This window comes from Rhipicephalus sanguineus, chromosome 4 (genome assembly GCF_013339695.2).
Source record: "Rhipicephalus sanguineus isolate Rsan-2018 chromosome 4, BIME_Rsan_1.4, whole genome shotgun sequence".
NCBI lineage: Eukaryota > Metazoa > Arthropoda > Arachnida > Ixodida > Ixodidae > Rhipicephalus > Rhipicephalus sanguineus.
The window spans coordinates 177484748-177504523 of record NC_051179.1 but is presented as its reverse complement, the minus strand read 5'-3'; the positions used below and the strand labels follow the sequence as shown (position 1 = coordinate 177504523).

The 19776-nt window shown below is 43.1% G+C and overlaps 1 protein-coding gene across 1 annotated transcript in view; it reads left to right on the top strand.

Annotated features, from left to right (window-relative positions):
• The window catches only part of LOC119390924 (small G protein signaling modulator 1), a 140827-nt gene that overhangs the window by 60899 nt on the left and 60152 nt on the right, over positions 1–19776 (top strand). Inside the window, exons 9-12 of the mRNA XM_037658640.2 lie at positions 1939–2106; positions 7945–8055; positions 13746–13890; positions 17684–17748. Of these exons, the coding sequence (XP_037514568.1) occupies positions 1939–2106; positions 7945–8055; positions 13746–13890; positions 17684–17748 (489 nt within the window). The remainder of the gene's footprint in view (positions 1–1938; positions 2107–7944; positions 8056–13745; positions 13891–17683; positions 17749–19776) is intronic.

Below are 19776 nucleotides of genomic sequence, written 5' to 3'. Positions count from 1 at the left end.
ACGAAAGGCGTCGAGCAGACGCGTCCTCGAATGATTGAAACGTCGCTCGCGCGATTCGTAACAGCGCTTTGCTGACAAAGGATAGAGGCAGGGGCGTAGCCAAGGGGGGGGGGGGTTGGGGGGGTTCAAACCCCCCCGAAATTTTTCAATTTTGCTTGCATATATATACATGCACACATACAAACACACGCACGAACATACATAATGTATGGTTGAACCCCCCCCGAAAAAAATTTCTGGCTACGCCCCTGGATAGAGGCCCTATTTTAATGTATCGCCAACATGAGATCGCTCAGTTATACAAGAGCACATCGCGAGCGCGCGCGCCCTCCCGCGTACAGTTTTATGGGACTCATGCACTACAAGAAACACTGACCAATGCTATATGCAAGTAAAACAGGGTGAGCTTCAACTGAATATGTCGGACGATAACATTTAACTTACCTACGTGGCTACAGAAAGCCTCGTGAAGCTGATAGTATGTGTACACTGTGGGCTAGCATTGAAAGCGCGAGTTGCGACGTATTTTCACGAAAACTTCGCGTCTCGCAAGAACGAATCAGATTTCTCGTGTCACGGTGGGCCCGGTTTGTTCACTGATGCAGGCTACATGCAAAGTCGTAGTGTTCGTTTCTTGCCAACGCGTTAACACTGAGGCTAGCACAGCCGAACAAGGGAGCGACTGCATAGTGCCGCCATTTTGTCGTCTACTAACCCTCCTCGAGAGGACGCTCCTGAATTCCGCTCGGTGGCGCGACAGTCTATGGGCATTGCGAATACCCTTTGCAGGTTGAGCTACAATTGCTGTTGCAACAATTATGTTCATTTTTGCAATGTTCAACGTTCATATTACTTTTGATATGTTCGGTTTGGTACCTCAAAACGCCTTTATGCGTGATAAAATTAATGCAAGACATTTAGAAACATTTTTGATACATCAAAAGTTTCATTCATGGATAAATCAGCAGTTACTGTTCTGATGAGTAACCTAAATGTTTCATTGTCATTGTGATATGGTATGGTGTTTGGGTTTTGTGAGGTTAATTACTAGTCATTAAGTAAAAGATTCCGTATTGTCATGTTTTTTCTTGCACTTTACTTTTCTAGTACTTTTTTGCGTGTTCACGTAATGATGCTACTAATAATGACAATTTTTATTTGTGCCCAAAATACGAATAATAAAGATGGGTCAGTGATGCTTACAGTGAACTGTTGTGAACTGCGCCCAGTATAATATGTAGTGAAAGCATGTTAGTGACATGTAATACCACATGGGAGCAAAAAGGTTGATTTGCAACAAAATTTAACAGCACCTAGTAGCAAGACATCAATATAAAGAAATAGCAAAATTAACACAATATTGAAAGTACCAGTAAATCTAAATTATGCAGCAAGGGAGTTGATGTCTTTTGAAGTAGCAGCCACCTTCCATCAGCTATGATAGTGATGTTATTATCAGCATGCAGAATGCTGATATTATTATAGATATTATAGATGTTATTATCAGCATGCAGCACTGTACACAGGCTGTGTACAGTGCACGCCTTATGTGTGGCGTAGGCAGAAATTTTTTTCGGGGGGGGGGGGGGGCATTTCCTTGATCCGACATTGGGTCTAGGCAGATAAGTGGGGTCGAGTGTCATCTTGTGCTCTGTATACCATGGGGAAAAATTTTCGGGGGTGGGGGGTCATGGGCCCGGTGTGCCCGCACCCCTTGGCTACGCCACTGTCATGTGCTGCTTGTCTGTGGACGCGATGTGCAAATGATTCGCAAATGTAAACTGCTAAGTGTTGAGAAGAAACTTGCGTTAGCAGTAATGAGCGGCAGCGTCACCTGAGTATTCGACTACTTGGACTGACGTGGGCCTCACTATGTAGCCTGCCTGCAGAACGCGCAGCCTCTTTTGCTGCCATTAAAAAGTACTGGCCATTGGCTAGGTGACTCTGGGGGCACCCTGGTGCTGGTGGGGCAGGATGGAGTGCAACGCCCGCCCATGCACTTTCCTCGAGGTGGACACCTGCTGGCGTTCTTGTCGTGTCTCGAGAACGGGCTGCTTCCGAACGGCCAGCTGGACCCACCTCTGTGGACCCAGCAGAGTGGCACAGGTGGGTGGTCTCTGCCGATCACAGAACCAGCAGAGTTAGCATGCTATTTGCTGTGGATATTGTCCCACAAATGAAACTCAAGCTTCAGCTACTTGCAGACCATATAACAGTGAAACGTACAGCAAGTCTGCGAGAGTTCGACTGAAGCACTTGGGCTAACTATTCGAGGGCACTACGAGAGCACTCAATGTGGGCTAGCTGCATAGAATGGGACTAATAAGTGTTGATGACTGTTTGTGATTTGATGGATTATAAAGGTGTCCTGACCACCCCTTGTGCTTGGTAAAAAACACATAAAGCGGAAAGCAGATGCTGCTGTGAATGGCCTAGCCGAATCTTGCAGTTGTGCACGGCAAGGAGAAGTGAGCACAAAGTTGCCACTTTCTCAAGTGCCCTCTCATCACACAGAGGTCCATCAAACAAAAGATTTTTTATCATACAACAGATTTTTCATCGTACAACAGATTGCTCATATTGGTCGAAAGCTGACATTAACCAAGAGTGGCGTTTGGATCAGATGCACTTCTTGCTACAAGGTGCCGACACATGCTGGGTGCTGCGCTCGATAGTCTGCTAAACTTACACAGTAGCTACACTAGCGCACACTGGAATAATGATGGGAGAGAACAGATGCACAGTCAAGGTCATGACATGCGCGTGACGTAGCTTCTTTCCCGCACATCATCCCTCCCTGTGTAGCTTCTAGCACATTCGTCAGGATGAAAGAAAAGGAAAAGCGTTTAAAGCATGTAACAAAGTCCTATAACTCCGTTTGTACTTGATAGGTTCAAAAAATTTTGCAGCGATTGATTCGTGAGACTCCAGTATGAGGTCAACCGATCGTCACTTGGAAAAGTGGTTCAGGACTCCTTTAAAGAGATTCGTTTAGTGCTGGCTAGTTGCCAGTCATGCTACATAGCCCACATTATACAATAACGAATTAACAGCACCTGTGTTGTAATCAGTAGATAGGAAATGACAAATAACTTAGAAGAACTTCAACACATTGAGCACACTTGTACAGCCATGTTCTGTGTGGGAAGTGAAGGAACAATAATACTATCTGCTAGCTCAGTTGATGAGGCAAGGAAACGACAGTGTTTGTTCTTTTAGTATTTCTGTATTTGTGCTTATCGCAACGGAGAGAAGCAGCAAGTGAGCTTGTGAGGAAAAATTTTTGCGCAGCCACCATGACAGTAATGACTAAGCATGCTCCAAAAGTGTAGGAACACTAAGGGAAGTCCATATACATGGTAGCTTAGCAGGATCAAAATAAGGCAGCAGTGCACAAAATACATGGCGCTACAAACTGCACTGTTGCATGTTGTGGGGTCTGAGCGATAACGCCGCCGCTCTCGGAACACACGGAGACAGTTCACGCGGTCGTGCAACAAACGTGGACGTTTATTAAACACTTGTTTACAATAACGGCGAGCTCGCCGGCCGAATCCTATACAAACTAGTAACAAGTAACACGCTAAAATCTGTACGCTGACAATGTATACTGGGAAAACATAACACACACTCAAGACAACATAAGACATGGAATACACCATAACATAAGACAACATAAGACATACAATACAATACACCACGAATGCGGCGCCGCCGATGCACGACTCACCACGAGGGCCCGAGGGAAGCGAGCCGCGGTATCGTCCCCGGACCCACCGCGAGGAGACGTCCATCCACGCGCGCCGCCACACCCCAAAAGAGACTGCTTGCTGTTTCTATGCGCCGGCCTAACTTCTCCGCGGCGGCGCTGCCGACGCCACCGCGCTAAACTCGAGTTACAGCCAGCGCATCCCTGACCTTGGCCGATCGTCTCTGTTTACGCGCCAAGCACGTGCGCTGCAAACACAGCGGCCGCGCCCAAGTTACGGCAGTCGCCTTTACAGGGGGTGATAGCACCCCCACAATGTTACATACTGTTGTACTTTTATTGTTATTTGAGTAGGGTGTACTTGCAATAGGATTGAGTTTGTTCTGCAAATCACATACTTTTTCTAGTGTATACACATGTGGCCTCAAACTGCACTCACACTTATTTGGTCCGTTTTTCTTCCACTTGCAAAGTGATGGCACAAAAGTGATTTCCCGAGCCCGAGAAATCTATGAAGCCTACGAAATGCATAACGTCGGGTCAGCATGTGTCAGTTCACTTTCGATAGCGTTAACAGACAAAGAGATTAGCTATCTGCACCGTTAATTTCATGCGTCGTATAGGGTTGGGCGCTTGCGTTTTTCAATATCACTCCCCCTCCTCTCATGTGAAAAGCCTATTTATTCGTGTTCGCACAAATAAAAAGCATTGTTGACAGTTCAGCGCCTGGTCCTGTCTTACTTTCTGTGTCCTCGTACTTTACGCGCTGTTTCGAACCCATGAAGGCACATAGATATCTGACTGAAGCTTTTAAAAGGAAATTTCAAAGTTCCATGCACTTTGCATGCCTGCATATCACAAATACGTTCTAGTATCACCGTGTTGTGTTAGTGCTGTGTTAACTCATGTCGTTGCTTTGTGCTTTGTATGAAACTGGAAAAGTATTGCGGGCTGTTCTGTAAAGTGAACTACAACTGCACATTACTGGAATTCACTGTTACAGGCTCTAAAAAGTGTTCTTATACCTTCTGAGTGAAAGCACCAATTAGTAGCATCTTTAAAATATGCATTTTGTTAAAAATCAGCGCAAACAAGACAGAACACAAGAATAGAAGGACACAGTACGAGTGCTATCTAACAACTGAAGTTTAATGAAACGAAAATGAACAGGACGAAAACCAGCACATGCGTGCGCAGAAAATTTAGGTGACGTCAAAGAAATGGTTGAGCTTGCGTACCTCGCAATCTAGTAGATAAACAGACGGTTCAGATATACAATCATTACCCTCGTTTTTGATAAAGAACGCTTCAGCGAGTTCACGTGCCCTTTTGTCTTCATGTTTCAGCACAATAACAGTGTTACTGAAAAACGGTTTGCATCCACATGATTTGCAATGGGCCGAAAGGTGTGACGTCGGCGTTCCCTTTAAAGTATTGTGCTGGCGAAGTCTTTTGTTGATGCATTTGCCGGACTGGCCTATATACACCTTTCCACAGGAGAGGGGGATCCTATAAACCACACCAACGGAGCAAGAAACGGCGGGATTGCGATGTTTCACCATGCAACCGACACCCACTGTTCCTCTAGCCCTCTTTTCAATCGCAGCACAAGCTTTTCCAACTTTTTGGTGTGAAGAAAAGAGAACGTCGACGTCAAAAGTTTAGCTATCTTCTTAAACCGATTTGACTGCCGGTGTACGTAAGGCATGATAGCGTATTTACTGGACTTATCGCCTGGTTCAGTGGTTTCAACCGGGCGGTATTCTTTTTGATTCACTTCTTGATTAGTCTTTCAGACGCTGACACAAGCACATGGACAGGAAACCCAGCGTTTTTTAGTCGATTAACCTGCTGCTGAAGGCTATCCTTGCATTTGTGTATGTAGGACTTCTTGAGGGCGAACTGTAAAGAGTTCATAGCAATGACATTCTTAATAATCTTAGAATGACTGGAAGAGTAACTAAGCAGTGATTTCATGGAATGCGGGGAGAAACACCAGCAAACATGGTCACGTTACAAAAACAAACGGAGGTCCAAAAACTGCAAGCAATCGTTATTCGGTAATTCACAAGAGAGATTCAACTCAAACGCCTTTCTTTAAATATCTTCAAGAGATTAATGTCGTGAAAAGGTGCACAAACTTTCCTAAAACGAATAAGGTGAATTCAGTGTAGCGAAAGGGTCTTACCACCAGATCGTGCACTTCACAGTCTACAAGCCGATCAACGTTAATAAGAAAAATATTGCTCAAAACTGGTGCCACTCTAGAGCCGATACACACACAGGACTTCTGTATAAACAGGCTCCCTTCCCATGTTACAAAAGTCGACTTGAGGTAAAAGATCAATAACTCTGGGAGGAGGAGGAGGAAGGAAATGAAGGAAAGGCAGGGAGGTTAACCAGACGCGCGTCCGGTTTGCTACCCTACGCTGGGGGGAAGGGATGAAGGGATTAAAAGAAAGAAAGAAGAGGGAAGAAGGCACTGTCAGGGTACATATGCACCTGTCCATTGAATGCCTACAAGCGGTCGTTTAAGCCTCAACAGAAACCAGGCTGCTATTGACAAAGGCAAGTTCATATATATTTCCAGTGATGCAGAATTTCACAGATTTCATCCACTGGTCATGTAGGAGAGAATAAAATACACTCAAACCTCATTATAACAAAGTCACATCTGCCACGAAAATAACTTCGTTAAATCCGAAAATTCGTTATAAACGTTTATTTGTAACACTGTATCTATGACAACACTTCCTCAGTTACTATGTTATAACCGATATATCCGTGTTTGTTATACCGAGGTCTTAGTGTAAATCTTCTGCATCCAGACTAAAAGATTCACAAGGTCAGGGGTTACTCTTAGATAAAAAATAAACAACCTCACATGAGTTAGACACTCTAAAAGGGTCTTTGACATGCAGAGCAAGTAGCTTGCTGTTTCGTATTGCCAAGTGTGGCGTTCGGACACAATACAACGAAACGGGACATTGACCTTGTGCGTTTTAGCGGCAAAGAAAACATGAAGAGTGTCCAAGCGTGCCTTATAGACCGTTGAGGCTATGCGCTCAAGGCCAAACTCATTTAAGAGTGAGACAGCTTGCTTCTTGACGTGGTTAGACTTCAACTGAGAAGGCTTGAAAATTTTTCGAAACAGCGCTCGTGGCGTTCTCTTTTCTTCGAACGAAAAAGTTGAAAAAGCTTGTGCTGCAATTGAAAAGAGGGCTAGAGGAACAGTGGGTGTAGGTTGCATGGAGAAACATCGCTATCCCGCCGTTTCCTGCTCTGTTGGTGTGGTCTATAGGATCCCCCTCTCCTGTGGAAAGGTGTATATAGGCCAGTCCGGCAAATGCATCAACGAAAGACTTTGCCAGCACAATAATACATTAAAGGGAATCCGATGTCACACCTTTCGGACCATTGCAGATCATGTGGATGCAAACCGTTTTTCAGTAACACTGTTATTATGCTGAAACATAAAGACAAAAGGGCGCGTGAACTCGCTGAAGCGTTCTTGATCAAAAACGAGGGTAATGATTGTATATCTGAAACGTCTGTTTGTCTACTAGATTGCGAGGTATGCAGAGCTCAACCACGTCTTTGACGTCACCTAAATTTTCTGCGTACGCATGTGCTGGTTTTCATCGTGTTCACTTTTGCTTCATTAAACTTCAGTTGTTAGCGTTCGTACTGTGTCCTTCTATTCATGCGTTCCGTCTTGTTTGCACTGATTTTTTACAATATGCATCAATTACAACTTGCCCACCTCTCTGCCTTACTTTAATATACGATGTTCCACGTATCGCGGTCCGCCAAATAAATGATAGTGGCTGTGTACCCTTAGAAATTTTTCGTTTTCTTTTGCTGTTTTCAGGCAAGAATCGTTGGGTAGAAAATTATATCAAAGGAAGAAACCAGCTAAATAAATAACTTTAAAAAATTTAACGAGTGTACAAATGTATCGAGGCTTTTACTGCCTTCATTCCTGTGGATGCCTACTTTTCCATTGTGCGCATAATCCCGTTCACATGTGCATGACCGCCCCCGGTGCTCCTCATCACATTAATTTCATAGTTTTGACATATAGAGTAAGGATCAGAAGGTCATCCTTTTGTTTTGCTCATGTTTCCGAGGTTCAACTTTTCTTTGCAACTTAGTTCACATTTTGTGATCTTTCTTAAATGCGCCCATGTAGAACCAACCGGTCCAAGTGCCTTAGCAATTGCTCCTTTGCGCAGGCAAGGTGTTTCCACGGTTACGTCGTCGCAGGGCAGCCCAAGGTGAAGAAGAAGAGGGCAGCACCGACTTTGTCTTTCGAGTCATCACTTCCCTACGGCCGCACTCCCTTGGTGAGCCCCACATTACTTTGCAAGCACCCTTCGCCCTGGGCATTGCGATGACACTAGCGACTGTTTGGAAGAGGTCAACTGACATCACGAGGGGATGTAGAGAATAAGAAATATAGCTGGCTGGGAAAAAAACCTCACCCATGCCTGAGATTTTCGGTTGCTTCTTTGTTTGCTAATTGAATGATTGATTGATTGAGGCATGCATGTGTGTGTTTCCTGGAAGGAGCAGTTAATGAAAATGGATAAAAACCAGCCGTAAACACGAAAGACTAGCACGAAACGTCTCCTAGTCGTTCGTGTTTTCCACTACTTTTATGCGTTTTGCAATGTACCAACTAGGCCACTTCACGTCTTGTTACTACAGAGCATTTAATAGCCTCGTTAGAATAGGCCTGCTGCCAAGGAATTGTTTTCTTGATAAAAAATTCAGCAGATCCCACGCAGTGTGAGAATCGGTTTCATGCGAAGCAGTCAGCGAGTAGCTGTCTGTGCTGCATTTTTTTGGCTTCGAGTCAAGCGTTACGAGGTGGATTGATGTGTTTTTGTAAACGAAGCAGTTGTTTGCGCTTACCAGGCACGCCGACTACACTGACGTTTAAAGGGTAACTAATGGTCTGACGTAACGTCAGCACTCATCTTAGAGCACAGACGTCAGTTTTATTGAAACGAGGCGCGCACTATGGTGTGATTCATATTTTGTGTGCGATGCTGTGAATATTGTCGCGACGTCAAGAGAGAGGTCGTAACGCACAGATCAAGAGAAGAACAGCAGGTCGGAGTTTTTTTAATACCGCGCGCAGCGAGCTCTTCTTCTTTCTTCCTTTCTATCTTCTGCACGCAGCGTATGCCCATTTGTGTTGTCGTCGTCAATTGTCTACAATCTTCCACAAAAACCAGGTAATCATCTACGTACCTGAAAGTTTTCACCGCATCAGATTCCAATGCACGTGCCAAGCCATGGTCAATCACGCTCAGAAAAATCTGACTTAAAACAGGTGCAACACTAGAGCTTGCGCAAGTCCCCGACCTTTGAGTATATACACACCCCTTCCAGCCAATAACAGTTGAGCCTAGATATAGAAAAAGAAGTCCAAGGAAGGCACTTGTCGAAACACCACAGCTTTGCTGGAACCCTTGTTCGTCATTATCTTCCTGTATGCAATTCCTGACACACAGCAGACTTTGCAGTTTCTTGCAGTTTCTCGATCTTCAACTAACATTTGGTGAAAAACATACACGCTGGGCTTATCACCCCCGAGCCAACAAGTCACTTTTGGTGAACAGTTCCTCGGATTCAAAGTTGGTGAAGCGCAGTATTGTAAACCTCTGCTTGACAAATGCCGTCCGGAAGTCTTGTGTTCACACAGTGGCAACCAGCCTGCAAGAACAAGCGGCGAGGCTGGACTTGGCAGGATACCCGACGCAGTTGCTCGTCGCCGTTGCGAGCAAAGTGCTCACAAAAGTTCGCCACCCGGATGGTGAACCTGCCTCCGCATCCAGGAAAAAGGAGAAGGTGGCAGTGATCCCGTACATACACAAGATCTCGCACGGGCTGAAAAAAGTAGCGAGTCAGGTGGGCGTAAAGGTGGTTTTTTGAGCACCCGATAAGGTAAGCCGCCTGTGCAAGCTCACCGATCCTGCCACTGAAAAGCCGAAAGGGTGCCAGAAAAAGCACCAAAGTCCTTTCGTGCCATGCGCAGGAGGCGTGGTATACAGTTTACCACTGACATGTGGCGGGAAATACATCGGCCAAACGGGCCGTTGTATCAATGATCGGCTACGCGAGCACAACGTTGCTCGATACAGGGATGGGCACCTGTCCACACATTGCAATGATTGTGGTTGTTCACGTGTTTATTCAAATTGTATCATAATCAGCCGACACAAAGATAAGTGCACTCGAGAAATCATCGAAGCAAAGACCATAATCAAAGAAGGGGCGAAATGTGTCAGCACACCGTCGATAGTGTTGTCAGAAAAAGAAGTTATGTTCCTCAATTCGTCAGTACGCTGAAACTGTCACGCGGCCATAAAAGCGATGTATATATGTAGGGCAGATTTTCAATAAAAAAACAGTTGCTTGAGCGCTTCCGTCTGTGTGTCCTTGTGTCTTCCTCTAGTCCGTGTCTACTAGCGCTACCCTACCAAGTACACAGCAGAAGTCTGTCATGTGGCAACGAATAGAACAGGTAGTGCTGGGCAGTATCGAAAATGCGTGTATCATTGATGCTATCTTAGATACTCTTTGGCAGTCTTGTATCTGTATCGCCATATGTCTCGCAAAACGAGTACCTGTATCTGTGTTTCCGATACATTCAATAATGTATTGTGCATCTTAAGGTACAAGTTACTGCTATATCGAAACAACACCGTGCGAACGTCGGCTGAACTCCACTTCTCAAGATGACACTACTGCCAATAAGCCATCTCAATAAAACTAACAGCGACATTGTCTTTCTGCCAGAGTGCTCCAGCAAGCACAGGCGATTAGCTCTACGTGTCCCTATTGGTGGAGTGCAGTCACGTGACGGTGCTTGAGTCATCTCGACAAAAACAAGCGCGCGAATGTCTACGCGCAGCCAACCTTTTATTTTTTCAATGTTGTTTTTTATTTTTAGTTTTGTCGGTGCCATGACACTTGTTCGTCGTAGCCACTGTACTGGGCTGCGTACTCCAATGCCCGCGGCGTTTTTAGCTCAAATTCTGATGCCGCTATAGTGCCGTTATCGAAGTTTGTCTTTTGTGGTGCTTCATTGCAAAGACTCGATAACGCAAGAATGGGGTTGCTTTACGTCTCGCAGCTTTCACACATCAGCGATTTGAAAAATCTTGCGGATGTAAGCTTGGCTTACATACGATGAGATTGACTTATATGCAAATGAGATTCCATCAACTGTCACACCACCAATGCTGATGCTAGATGCAACAGAACAAGCACTTATGTAACAGAGGATACTTTGGCATACTGTATCTTTGTTCTCCCTGCAAAATTATTCAAGAAGTTCTTTTAATGATAATTTTATTGATAGCACAAGTGCTTTTTTTATGTCTTCCATTAGCATCCCATACATTACCTAGGCCTCTGTACAGTTTTTGCCCTTCTGTTTACTGTAGTATGTCTTTTGTAACCTGCTCCTAAAATACGTTCTCTGATTTATTCTTATTTCTGAACTCTCTGCATCATTGCTACTATTTACATATCTACATTCCATATGAGTTTACTGTTATGTCAAGGCGATGTTGAGGGCAAAGGTAAAATAATGTGAGCGTGCCTAGAGCATACAGTAACAAAAATTCTGAATTACAGTTTATTGAAATAGAGAAATTGAGTTTGCATTATGATAATGAAAATTTTAGGAAAAAATCTTACAGATGTTAGGAAAGGGATTAGAGAAACATAACACCAAGTACTTCATTATTTATTTTCCATAGACACTGAGTTTTCTATTGTCTGACCTTAACATGTGAGTTGGCGATACATCATGCTCTGTTGTCATAGCTTTTAGGGGTGCCGCCTGTATCGTGGTTATACTGGGCGTTTCTCGTAACCGGAACCAAATATTTACAAACAACTGATTTACCTTAACTGAATAAAACCAACAACATGGTTTAACGTCATGTGGCTCTAGTTAGGGCATTTTTATACTGCACCTAATTTGTTAATCACCTAGATGAATTATGCAACATTTCTGATATTCACTTAATTGGGCCAAGTACCTTTTGTTACGTTGTAGAGGGCATTCCGAAACGACTGATCAAATTTTTTGTGGAAGCGTACGTGTTGTGTAGCGACTTTTTCTGGCGTTTAAAGAAAGCCGGAGAAATACGACCACGTTACAGCGTTCGTGCGCTACCACAATGTAGCGCTTTCAAATGTGCTTCGAGCAAAATAACCGGCGCATGGACCGGGGTGAAATGAGTGGTCGCTGCTCTAGGCATCGGCGCCACAGTGCACCAACATTTCTGACGGCCGCACATGGCAAGGAAACGCCATCGTCCCTGAGAAGCGATAGGCTCGAAGTGTTTGAGAGCGCTGAAGTACAGTAGAATATGAGCACAGTCACGTGATTTTATGTCATATTTTGCGGGCTTTCTTTAAAAGCCAGAAAATATTCACCATGCAGCATGCACGTCAGGAAAAAAAAGAAATTGGATCAGTCGTTTTGAGATGCACTCTACGACTTGATGAAGAGCACTGGGCCCTAAATTGTGCAATTGCATAATTGACCTTAGTTAATTACCAGTTACGTGCAATATAAAAATATCATAATGAGCGCCACATTACGGTAAACTATATCCTGTTGGTTTCATTCAGTCGTGGTTAATCACTTGTTTTTTAAATATTTGGTTCTACTTAGGTGATACGCCCTGTATACTTATTCACTGTGATTGTTTAAAATGGAACAACCTAGCTATTTGAGTTAGATATATGTTTTCCTTTTTTAGATCACCGTAATGGCTTTTTTTTCTTTTTCTTTTCTTTTTACTGTTAGAAATCAGCAGGTTAGCAGAGCTAGAAGTGGCAATAGTGTGAATAGCAGTGATATCCTGCGACGCTTTGTGCCACTGCAATACGTCTGAGACGTTCCTTGGTGGCACAAGGTCTCTCAGAGAAGAAATGGTAAAATATTGCATTTTAGTGATATCTTGCTAATGAACGCTTTCCGCCAGCAGATATATGAAAAATCATTGCAGTTTTCACTGTATAGTTATCATCTTCACATGATGCATCATAAAAAAATATCGCTACCAGCGTTGTTGCTGCCCTACACCTGTCGGGTAATGCGGTATTACGGAAATGGTAATACGCTTACGGACAAGGCAAGACTGCACAGTGGCATTCGCACTATCGTGCGGAGGCTTCTTCACGACGTTCTTGCAATTATATGGCAACCCGCTAGCTAGTGGCCAAGTAAAGCAGCAACACCCATCAATTACAAAAGAGTTGAGAAAAAACTACTGACAGCGCAGCTTTATAGAGCCGTCATGTTAAGCAGCCAAACAAATCCCAATAAATTGTTTCCGAATGAAACTAGTATGCTGTGAGAAAGAAAGACAAAACTTTTGGGATACGAACTGATATTTCATTAAAATTAAGCAAAGTTGGTCGCAGTTAAGAAATTTTCAAGTGAAGACCTTAAACTTGTACATAGTCTTTGCTGCTTCATTAAGTAGGTCTATAATAGCAAATTTGCAAATATATCGAAGTATCTTATACAATTGGGAGGTATCACATGAATACAATAAATCCGGAAGTGTCTTGTATCTGTATCTCAAGTACTTCTTGCCTGAGTATCTTGTATCGTTTCGCGATACTATTTCAAATTATCTTTGCCCACCCCTGAGAGCAGGTCTTCAACATCCACAGTGAACCCTACCAGTACCTTCACAGATCCTTACATAAAAAATTGGGCTACCTCCTCTGAATTCTTCATCAAGTGAAGAGTAAAGACTTGGCACATTTTGTGAGCATCCTGCACCTTTACGGAGTATCCCATCGCTTAAAAAAGGTGGGCACTAGGTACGGATGCGGTGTGGGGCTACAACTGGAATAGATCAAGATCAGCAGCACACTAGGTTAAGTCTTAGTGATTGGGTTACCACAACGCAAAGCCAAACAATTCCATTTTCTAGTTTGTTGTTGAATAGCTACAGATGTAAAAGTAGATGTTCTTGGGGTGTACGTGCAGAGGACCTCCTCGAAGGAGGCCCCACTCCTACGGCAACCACGGAAGCAGCTCGCGCCAGTCGCCTGCTGGAGGCACGCTCTTCTTCCTCCCGCTCGAGTGAGTCACCACCACCCGAGGAGGAATCACCTGGACAAAGGGCTCAGGGGTCAGTGTTGGTGTGCCCATTTATGATTAGGCTCCTCTTCTGTGCCATTGCCTGGACAGCCTTTTAGAGGAAGCACCATTATAACTGTTTGAGCTTGTTTGTATCACATTTTTACAAAGGTGTCAAATAATTAGGCTCGTTCAAATAGCAATTCGTGCCTTTGAAACAAACTGTAATTAGTACCAAAAAATTTAAAAGTGAATTGTTCGAATAGTGAGATTTGCCGAAAGCCTTAACACCAGATTAATGTGGCGAGTTGGGCTTGTTGGTATATTCACACTGCAGTGCGGAAAAAAACACATGGACGGAACACAAACGACGACAATGAGCGCTGAACTTGCAACATTTTTTATTGCAAAAAATTGCACATCTGTATATGCTGTCCCACACATACGTCAACTACACATACGTACGTATGCCGTCTCTTTATGTGTAAGTTGTAGGGATGGGCGAATAGTAAGCTTGAGGTTCTAAGCGAATTCAAAACAAATAGTGATTTGGTCAAATAATTTTGAATCGAAGAGTTCAAATAGTATATATTACATATTATTAAGAAAAGTCAGCATTTTTGTCATGACCTAATTAACTTGCACAATATTTTTAAGAATTGGAACTAGGCGTGTGTGAATGTATTTTTTTTTGTTCGAAGTGAAGTGGAAGCAACTTTGAATAGTAGCAAGATTTGTATAGCAGTAAGGTGCACTACATTATGTTTTGAAGCTTACTATGCTTAATGCGTATAAGCCCGTATAACACGCTTTTAAACTTAAAAAATAATTAATTGAGGGGAAGGTAATATGTACATTAAAGTGTGGCTTCGCGGCAGTGCGGATTTCTCCTGAATGGGTGGTTTCACGTCATAGCACCTATAAGCTGCAGTGAAACCACATTTACAGGGGCATTGTCGTCGGCGTGTCCAAGACGAAACGTTTTATTTAGGCAAACCTGTGCCCGGGAAATGAAAGTCGCACTACAAGCAATACACACTGTACACTGATAGTCACGAAAAGAGCGTCGGCCGTCGATAATCTGATCTGTGGTTCAGGTGCATCGGCATTTTGACACGTGGCATCGAACATTCGAGTCTTATCGCTGGTGGCCTTGCTAGTTCCCGAATAAACTGAACTGTTCGCGTTTATGCGCTCAAGCCTATCAGAAGATTCTAACATAATCTGGAAGGATAACGAAACTGGATCACTTTGAAACCAGATAACACTTTTGAAACGAAACCGATGTTGGTGTCTGCTGGTGCTCTGAACCGCGTGCTAAGAAACCACTTCGGCCTTTCAGGTCCGCCCACTCTAAGCTTATTAAGTGAGCTGTTGCCACGTCGTTCCTCAAGAACGCTCTCGGCAAATCTTGCCCACGCTGTACTTCAGAAGCGTTCGAGCATCAAACTGAAAGGCTGATAAGCGCTGGGTATCCTCATCTTGGTCGCAGAGAGCCTTCTCAAGAAAATGTGCCATCGCCCGCAAACTTGCGAAGCAAGCGCACCGCGCAGGTAGAAGGTGGCTGTGATAGCTTACGTGCAAAAGCTTTTGCACAACCTGAAAAAGGTGGCCCAGCGGTACGACGTGAAAGTCATATTCACTGCACCATAGAGGCTGTCTAAGCTCTGCAGAATGATCGACCCGGAGCGAAGGATGCACAGGTCTGTGGCACAAAGCACAGGCGGCCCTTTGTTGAATGTGCAGAAGGGGCGGTGTACGAAATTTCTTTAAAGTGCTGAAAAGTGTACGTTGGCCAAACTGGGAGATGCGTTGAAAGATAGGTTAAGAGAACAACCAACAACGTGAGAAATTCGTGTGAAGGAAAAGAGTTTGCAGGTTTCCTGGCTAGCCATTGCATGACTTGTCAGGATTGCTCACCCGATCTAAACACGTCTATCATTAAGAAGAGAAAAATGCGAATCAGCGGAGAAATCGTAGAAGCAGAATACATTTCCTATCTGGGGGAGGGATGTGTAAGCGTGCCATCCAACTTACAGATAAAGAGATGGCATACCTACGCATGTGTAGGGGATGACGTATGTGTCGGACAGCTTATAGAGATGTGCAGTTTTTTCCAACAAAAGCTGTTGCTAATTGAGCGCTCGTGGTCGTCGTTTGTGTTTCGTCTGTGAGTTTTGTTTCGCGCTGCAATGTGTCAGAATTAACACCAGATGTTGTGCCAGATGTCAACAAACTTTTTAAAAAGTTGCCTCTTTACTTGCCTCAAGAAGGCAATATATGCAGTTAACTTATTTTCAAAGTTCTATTATTAAGCCATTTTCATGCAAAAGCGCAAGTTCAACATTTCTTAGAACTCTGGCAGTGCAGGCCCTCGCACCCACTCTGCTGTGCTTTATCAGCTTGTACTTAAGATTTCTTGGTGGTTGAGCTTTTTCATCGTACGAGAATTTCATTCTAGTAGAACCCATTCTCGGCCTAGTGTGTTAAACATACTTGAAATTAAAAGGTTATACGAAAAAAATGACACGTTGACATAGAAGGGTATGGGGACAAGCACAAACTCACACTGTTGATTCATAAACACATAGCGCTAGTCCCGTTTCATCTGTCTCGTCCTTGTGTTTTCACGCTGTTTTTACTATGAATGTGTACCAACAAGCTCAAGTTCGCGCACTTCTCACACATGGTCTCGATGTTACTTTTTCCTATTTATTCAGTGGTTCCGCTTATTAATAAACAGCGTGAGTTTGCGCTTCTCCTTGTACCCTTCCATGTGAACATGTCCTTTTTCTCGCGCAACATTTTAATTGCACGAGAATTTGACGTTCCACTCCCATGAGTCGTCGTGATATTGTGAAGTATAGCCTTCACCATGAGGCATGCAATTTATGTTGTGTTGCGCCATGTCTTACTTCTGGGTGTGAGCTAAAGCTGTTTCCTTCTGTAAGCACACGGACAAACTTGGTGGGGCCAGTGGCCACTTTTGCGGGCACTAGTTTAGGCTGCACGTATGAGTGCGGGCCCAATCACCAATGGGCGGGAAACATCCCACCACAGTTGCTTATTTGTTTACTATTTATTCATTTATTTATGTACTTTGAAGTTCCTCACATGCCTTGTAAGAGACATTGGAGAAAAGGTGGATAATAGTAAGATAAACATATTTAAAAATGTTATATTTTCACGTTTCCTTTATATATGCAAATTTTCAAATTGTAAAATTCAGAATTTAAGAGCAGACAACGTGTTCAGTGAAGAAAATGCTCAAAACTAAACGTCTCTTTTGCCAGTTAGGTCTGCTGTTAGCACCCTCTGCAATGGAGGGCACTTTGTTGCAAAGGTTATGCTATATTGGAAACAATACTGTGCACTAATGCAACAGTATTAGGCAAGAAGTGATGCATGAAAAGCTGTGCACACACGAGACTCAATGCCATGTCGGAGGCGTTACATACAGCACTATTTTGAAAAAGCAAGGAAAATGCAAGAAACCTTTTGTGGCACAAATGTACAATTGCAAATTCAAGAAGCCTGAAGTTTTCCATTCGTAAACACTTGCAGGCAGCATGATACTTTAGGGCTTTACAGTAAACAATAAGAGAGGAATATTTACATATGCGACATAATGTGAAAACATTGGAACATTGTACATAGCAAATGCTTGCAAAGTAGGCAGAAAAGTCTAGGCATGCAGTCTGTGAAGCAAACAAAAGAAGAACAACAACAAACACTATGCAGTCACTGCTATGCCATTTAGATCGGAGTACGGCGTATACGAAGAAAGAGTGTCCCTGTAAACCAAAGTGTTATATCAGGGATTAAGACCATGTGCTTTTGTGCAGGCAATCATTGCAGCTTTTGTGTGACACCATGAAGAAGCAGATCATTTCAAGGGCTTTCTATGGATGTGAGTACATCTTCAAAACTTGCCAGAAGGCTCTTACAGGCATCTTACTGTGGTAGATGTGCTTTAATAAACTTCACCACTTTACATATATAACCAGAGCAATATATGTATTGTAGTGAGACTATTTGCCTTTGGGTGAAATAATTCCAGCCACCAAGGCCCTTGCCTTGAGATGATAAAGGTCTCTGGAGTTTGTTGACTGACACTAGGATGACTCAAGGCGAAAGCTGTTAGATCAAATCTTTACACATGCAAGACAGGAACATATTCACTGGGGAAACTCTGAAGGAATGCTCTTGGTTCTTGAACAAAATGGCACAGGACAAAGCAGCATTGCAGAGAGCAACAAAGCAACAAAACAGTGTAGTGCCTTGTAGATGCGAACTGTGTGGCTTCAGTGATGAGCATCAACAAGTTAATTTGCTTCATGTCTGTTTTACAAGTTTTCATCCGGAAAACATAGTGTCTGGTGTGTTTTCGTCGGGATTGAGTGACCACTTGCCATTTTTTGCTCTGTTCGCCTTAAAAAAAGCAAGTATCAAAATCTAATTACACACGTCGGATAATAAACTCCACTAGCGTTACTAACTTCTGTTCTTTAATGAGTGAAACTAGCTGGGATGAATGGTACCGCGAATCTGATCCATCAAAAGCCTATGATATCTTTATTCAAAAAATCAGTGAGAACTATAATTATGCTTTTCCACGTGTTATGGTTAAGAAGCACAGAAAAGCTAGAAAAGAGTGGATCACACCGTCATTATTCAAACGCATTAAAGAAAAAGACTTCATGTTCGCTCGCTTCTTGAAAACAAAGAATCAGGCAGATTTAATCGCGTTTAAAAAGTATTTGCTTAGACCTAAAAAAAGGCAAAAAATGCATATTATCAAAATAAGATTTCCCCGCTGATTAATAACCCTAAACGGCTTTGGGGTGCTGTTAACAAAATTATAGGAATTGAACGACCACGTATACCTACTGAACTACACATAAATGGAACAGCCATCTCTGGCACGACGCTTGCAAATCAGTTTAATATGCATTTTTTGACATCAGGTGCTTTTCTTGGCCCCAAGATAGCATCATCTTCTAAATCTGCTATTTCCTACATTCCCACAGCGTACATGGATTCTATGTTTTTAACACCTACCTCAGATGAAGAGATAGCATCTACCGTGCTCGCACTGAAAGACACGTGCTCGCCCGGTTACGATGAAATCAGCGTTTCGCCGATTAAAGCTGCTATCTGTGACATCTCTGGCCCACTAACTTATATCTGCAATAGAATGTTGCAGACTGGCATTTTCCCTGATAAAATGAAGGTTGCGCGTGTTACTGTCATTCATAAAGGTGGCAGTAAAAATGACCTCAATAATTATCGACCAATATCGGTACTGCCGCTTTTTTCAAAAATTGCAGAGCGTATTATTTATAAACGATTGTATGATTTTATTCAAGTTAAAAAGATTATTTCGAAACATCAGTATGGCTTTCAATCTGGAAAATCGGTGGAATCTGCTCTACTGCAGGTAAAAGAAAAGATACTTAGTAATTTCGAACAGCGATATTTTACAGTGGGAATTTTTCTTGACTTTAGAAAAGCGTTTGATTCGATCAAACACCAAATCTTGTTTCATAAGCTAACGACATATGGTATCCGTGGACTGGCCCTAACATTATTAAAGAGTTACCTCGAAGGCAGAATGCAATATACACAGCTTCATGAATTAAAGAGGTAACATAAACTTTGGGGTCCCACAAGGATCTATTTTGGGTCCTTTGCTCTTTCTTTTATATATTAATGATATCGCTAACATTTCGTTTACTCCCGCCATTGCTATGTACGCCGATGACACTAACGTTTTCTTTTCTGGTCCAGATCTAAGTTTATTAGAGCAGCGTGCTAATATCTGTCTAAACGAACTTCATACCTGGCTTAATGTGAACGAAATAAACTTAAACGTAAAGAAAACACAGTACGTAATATTTCGTCCAAAAAATAAACCACTTCTTCATACCTTAAAATT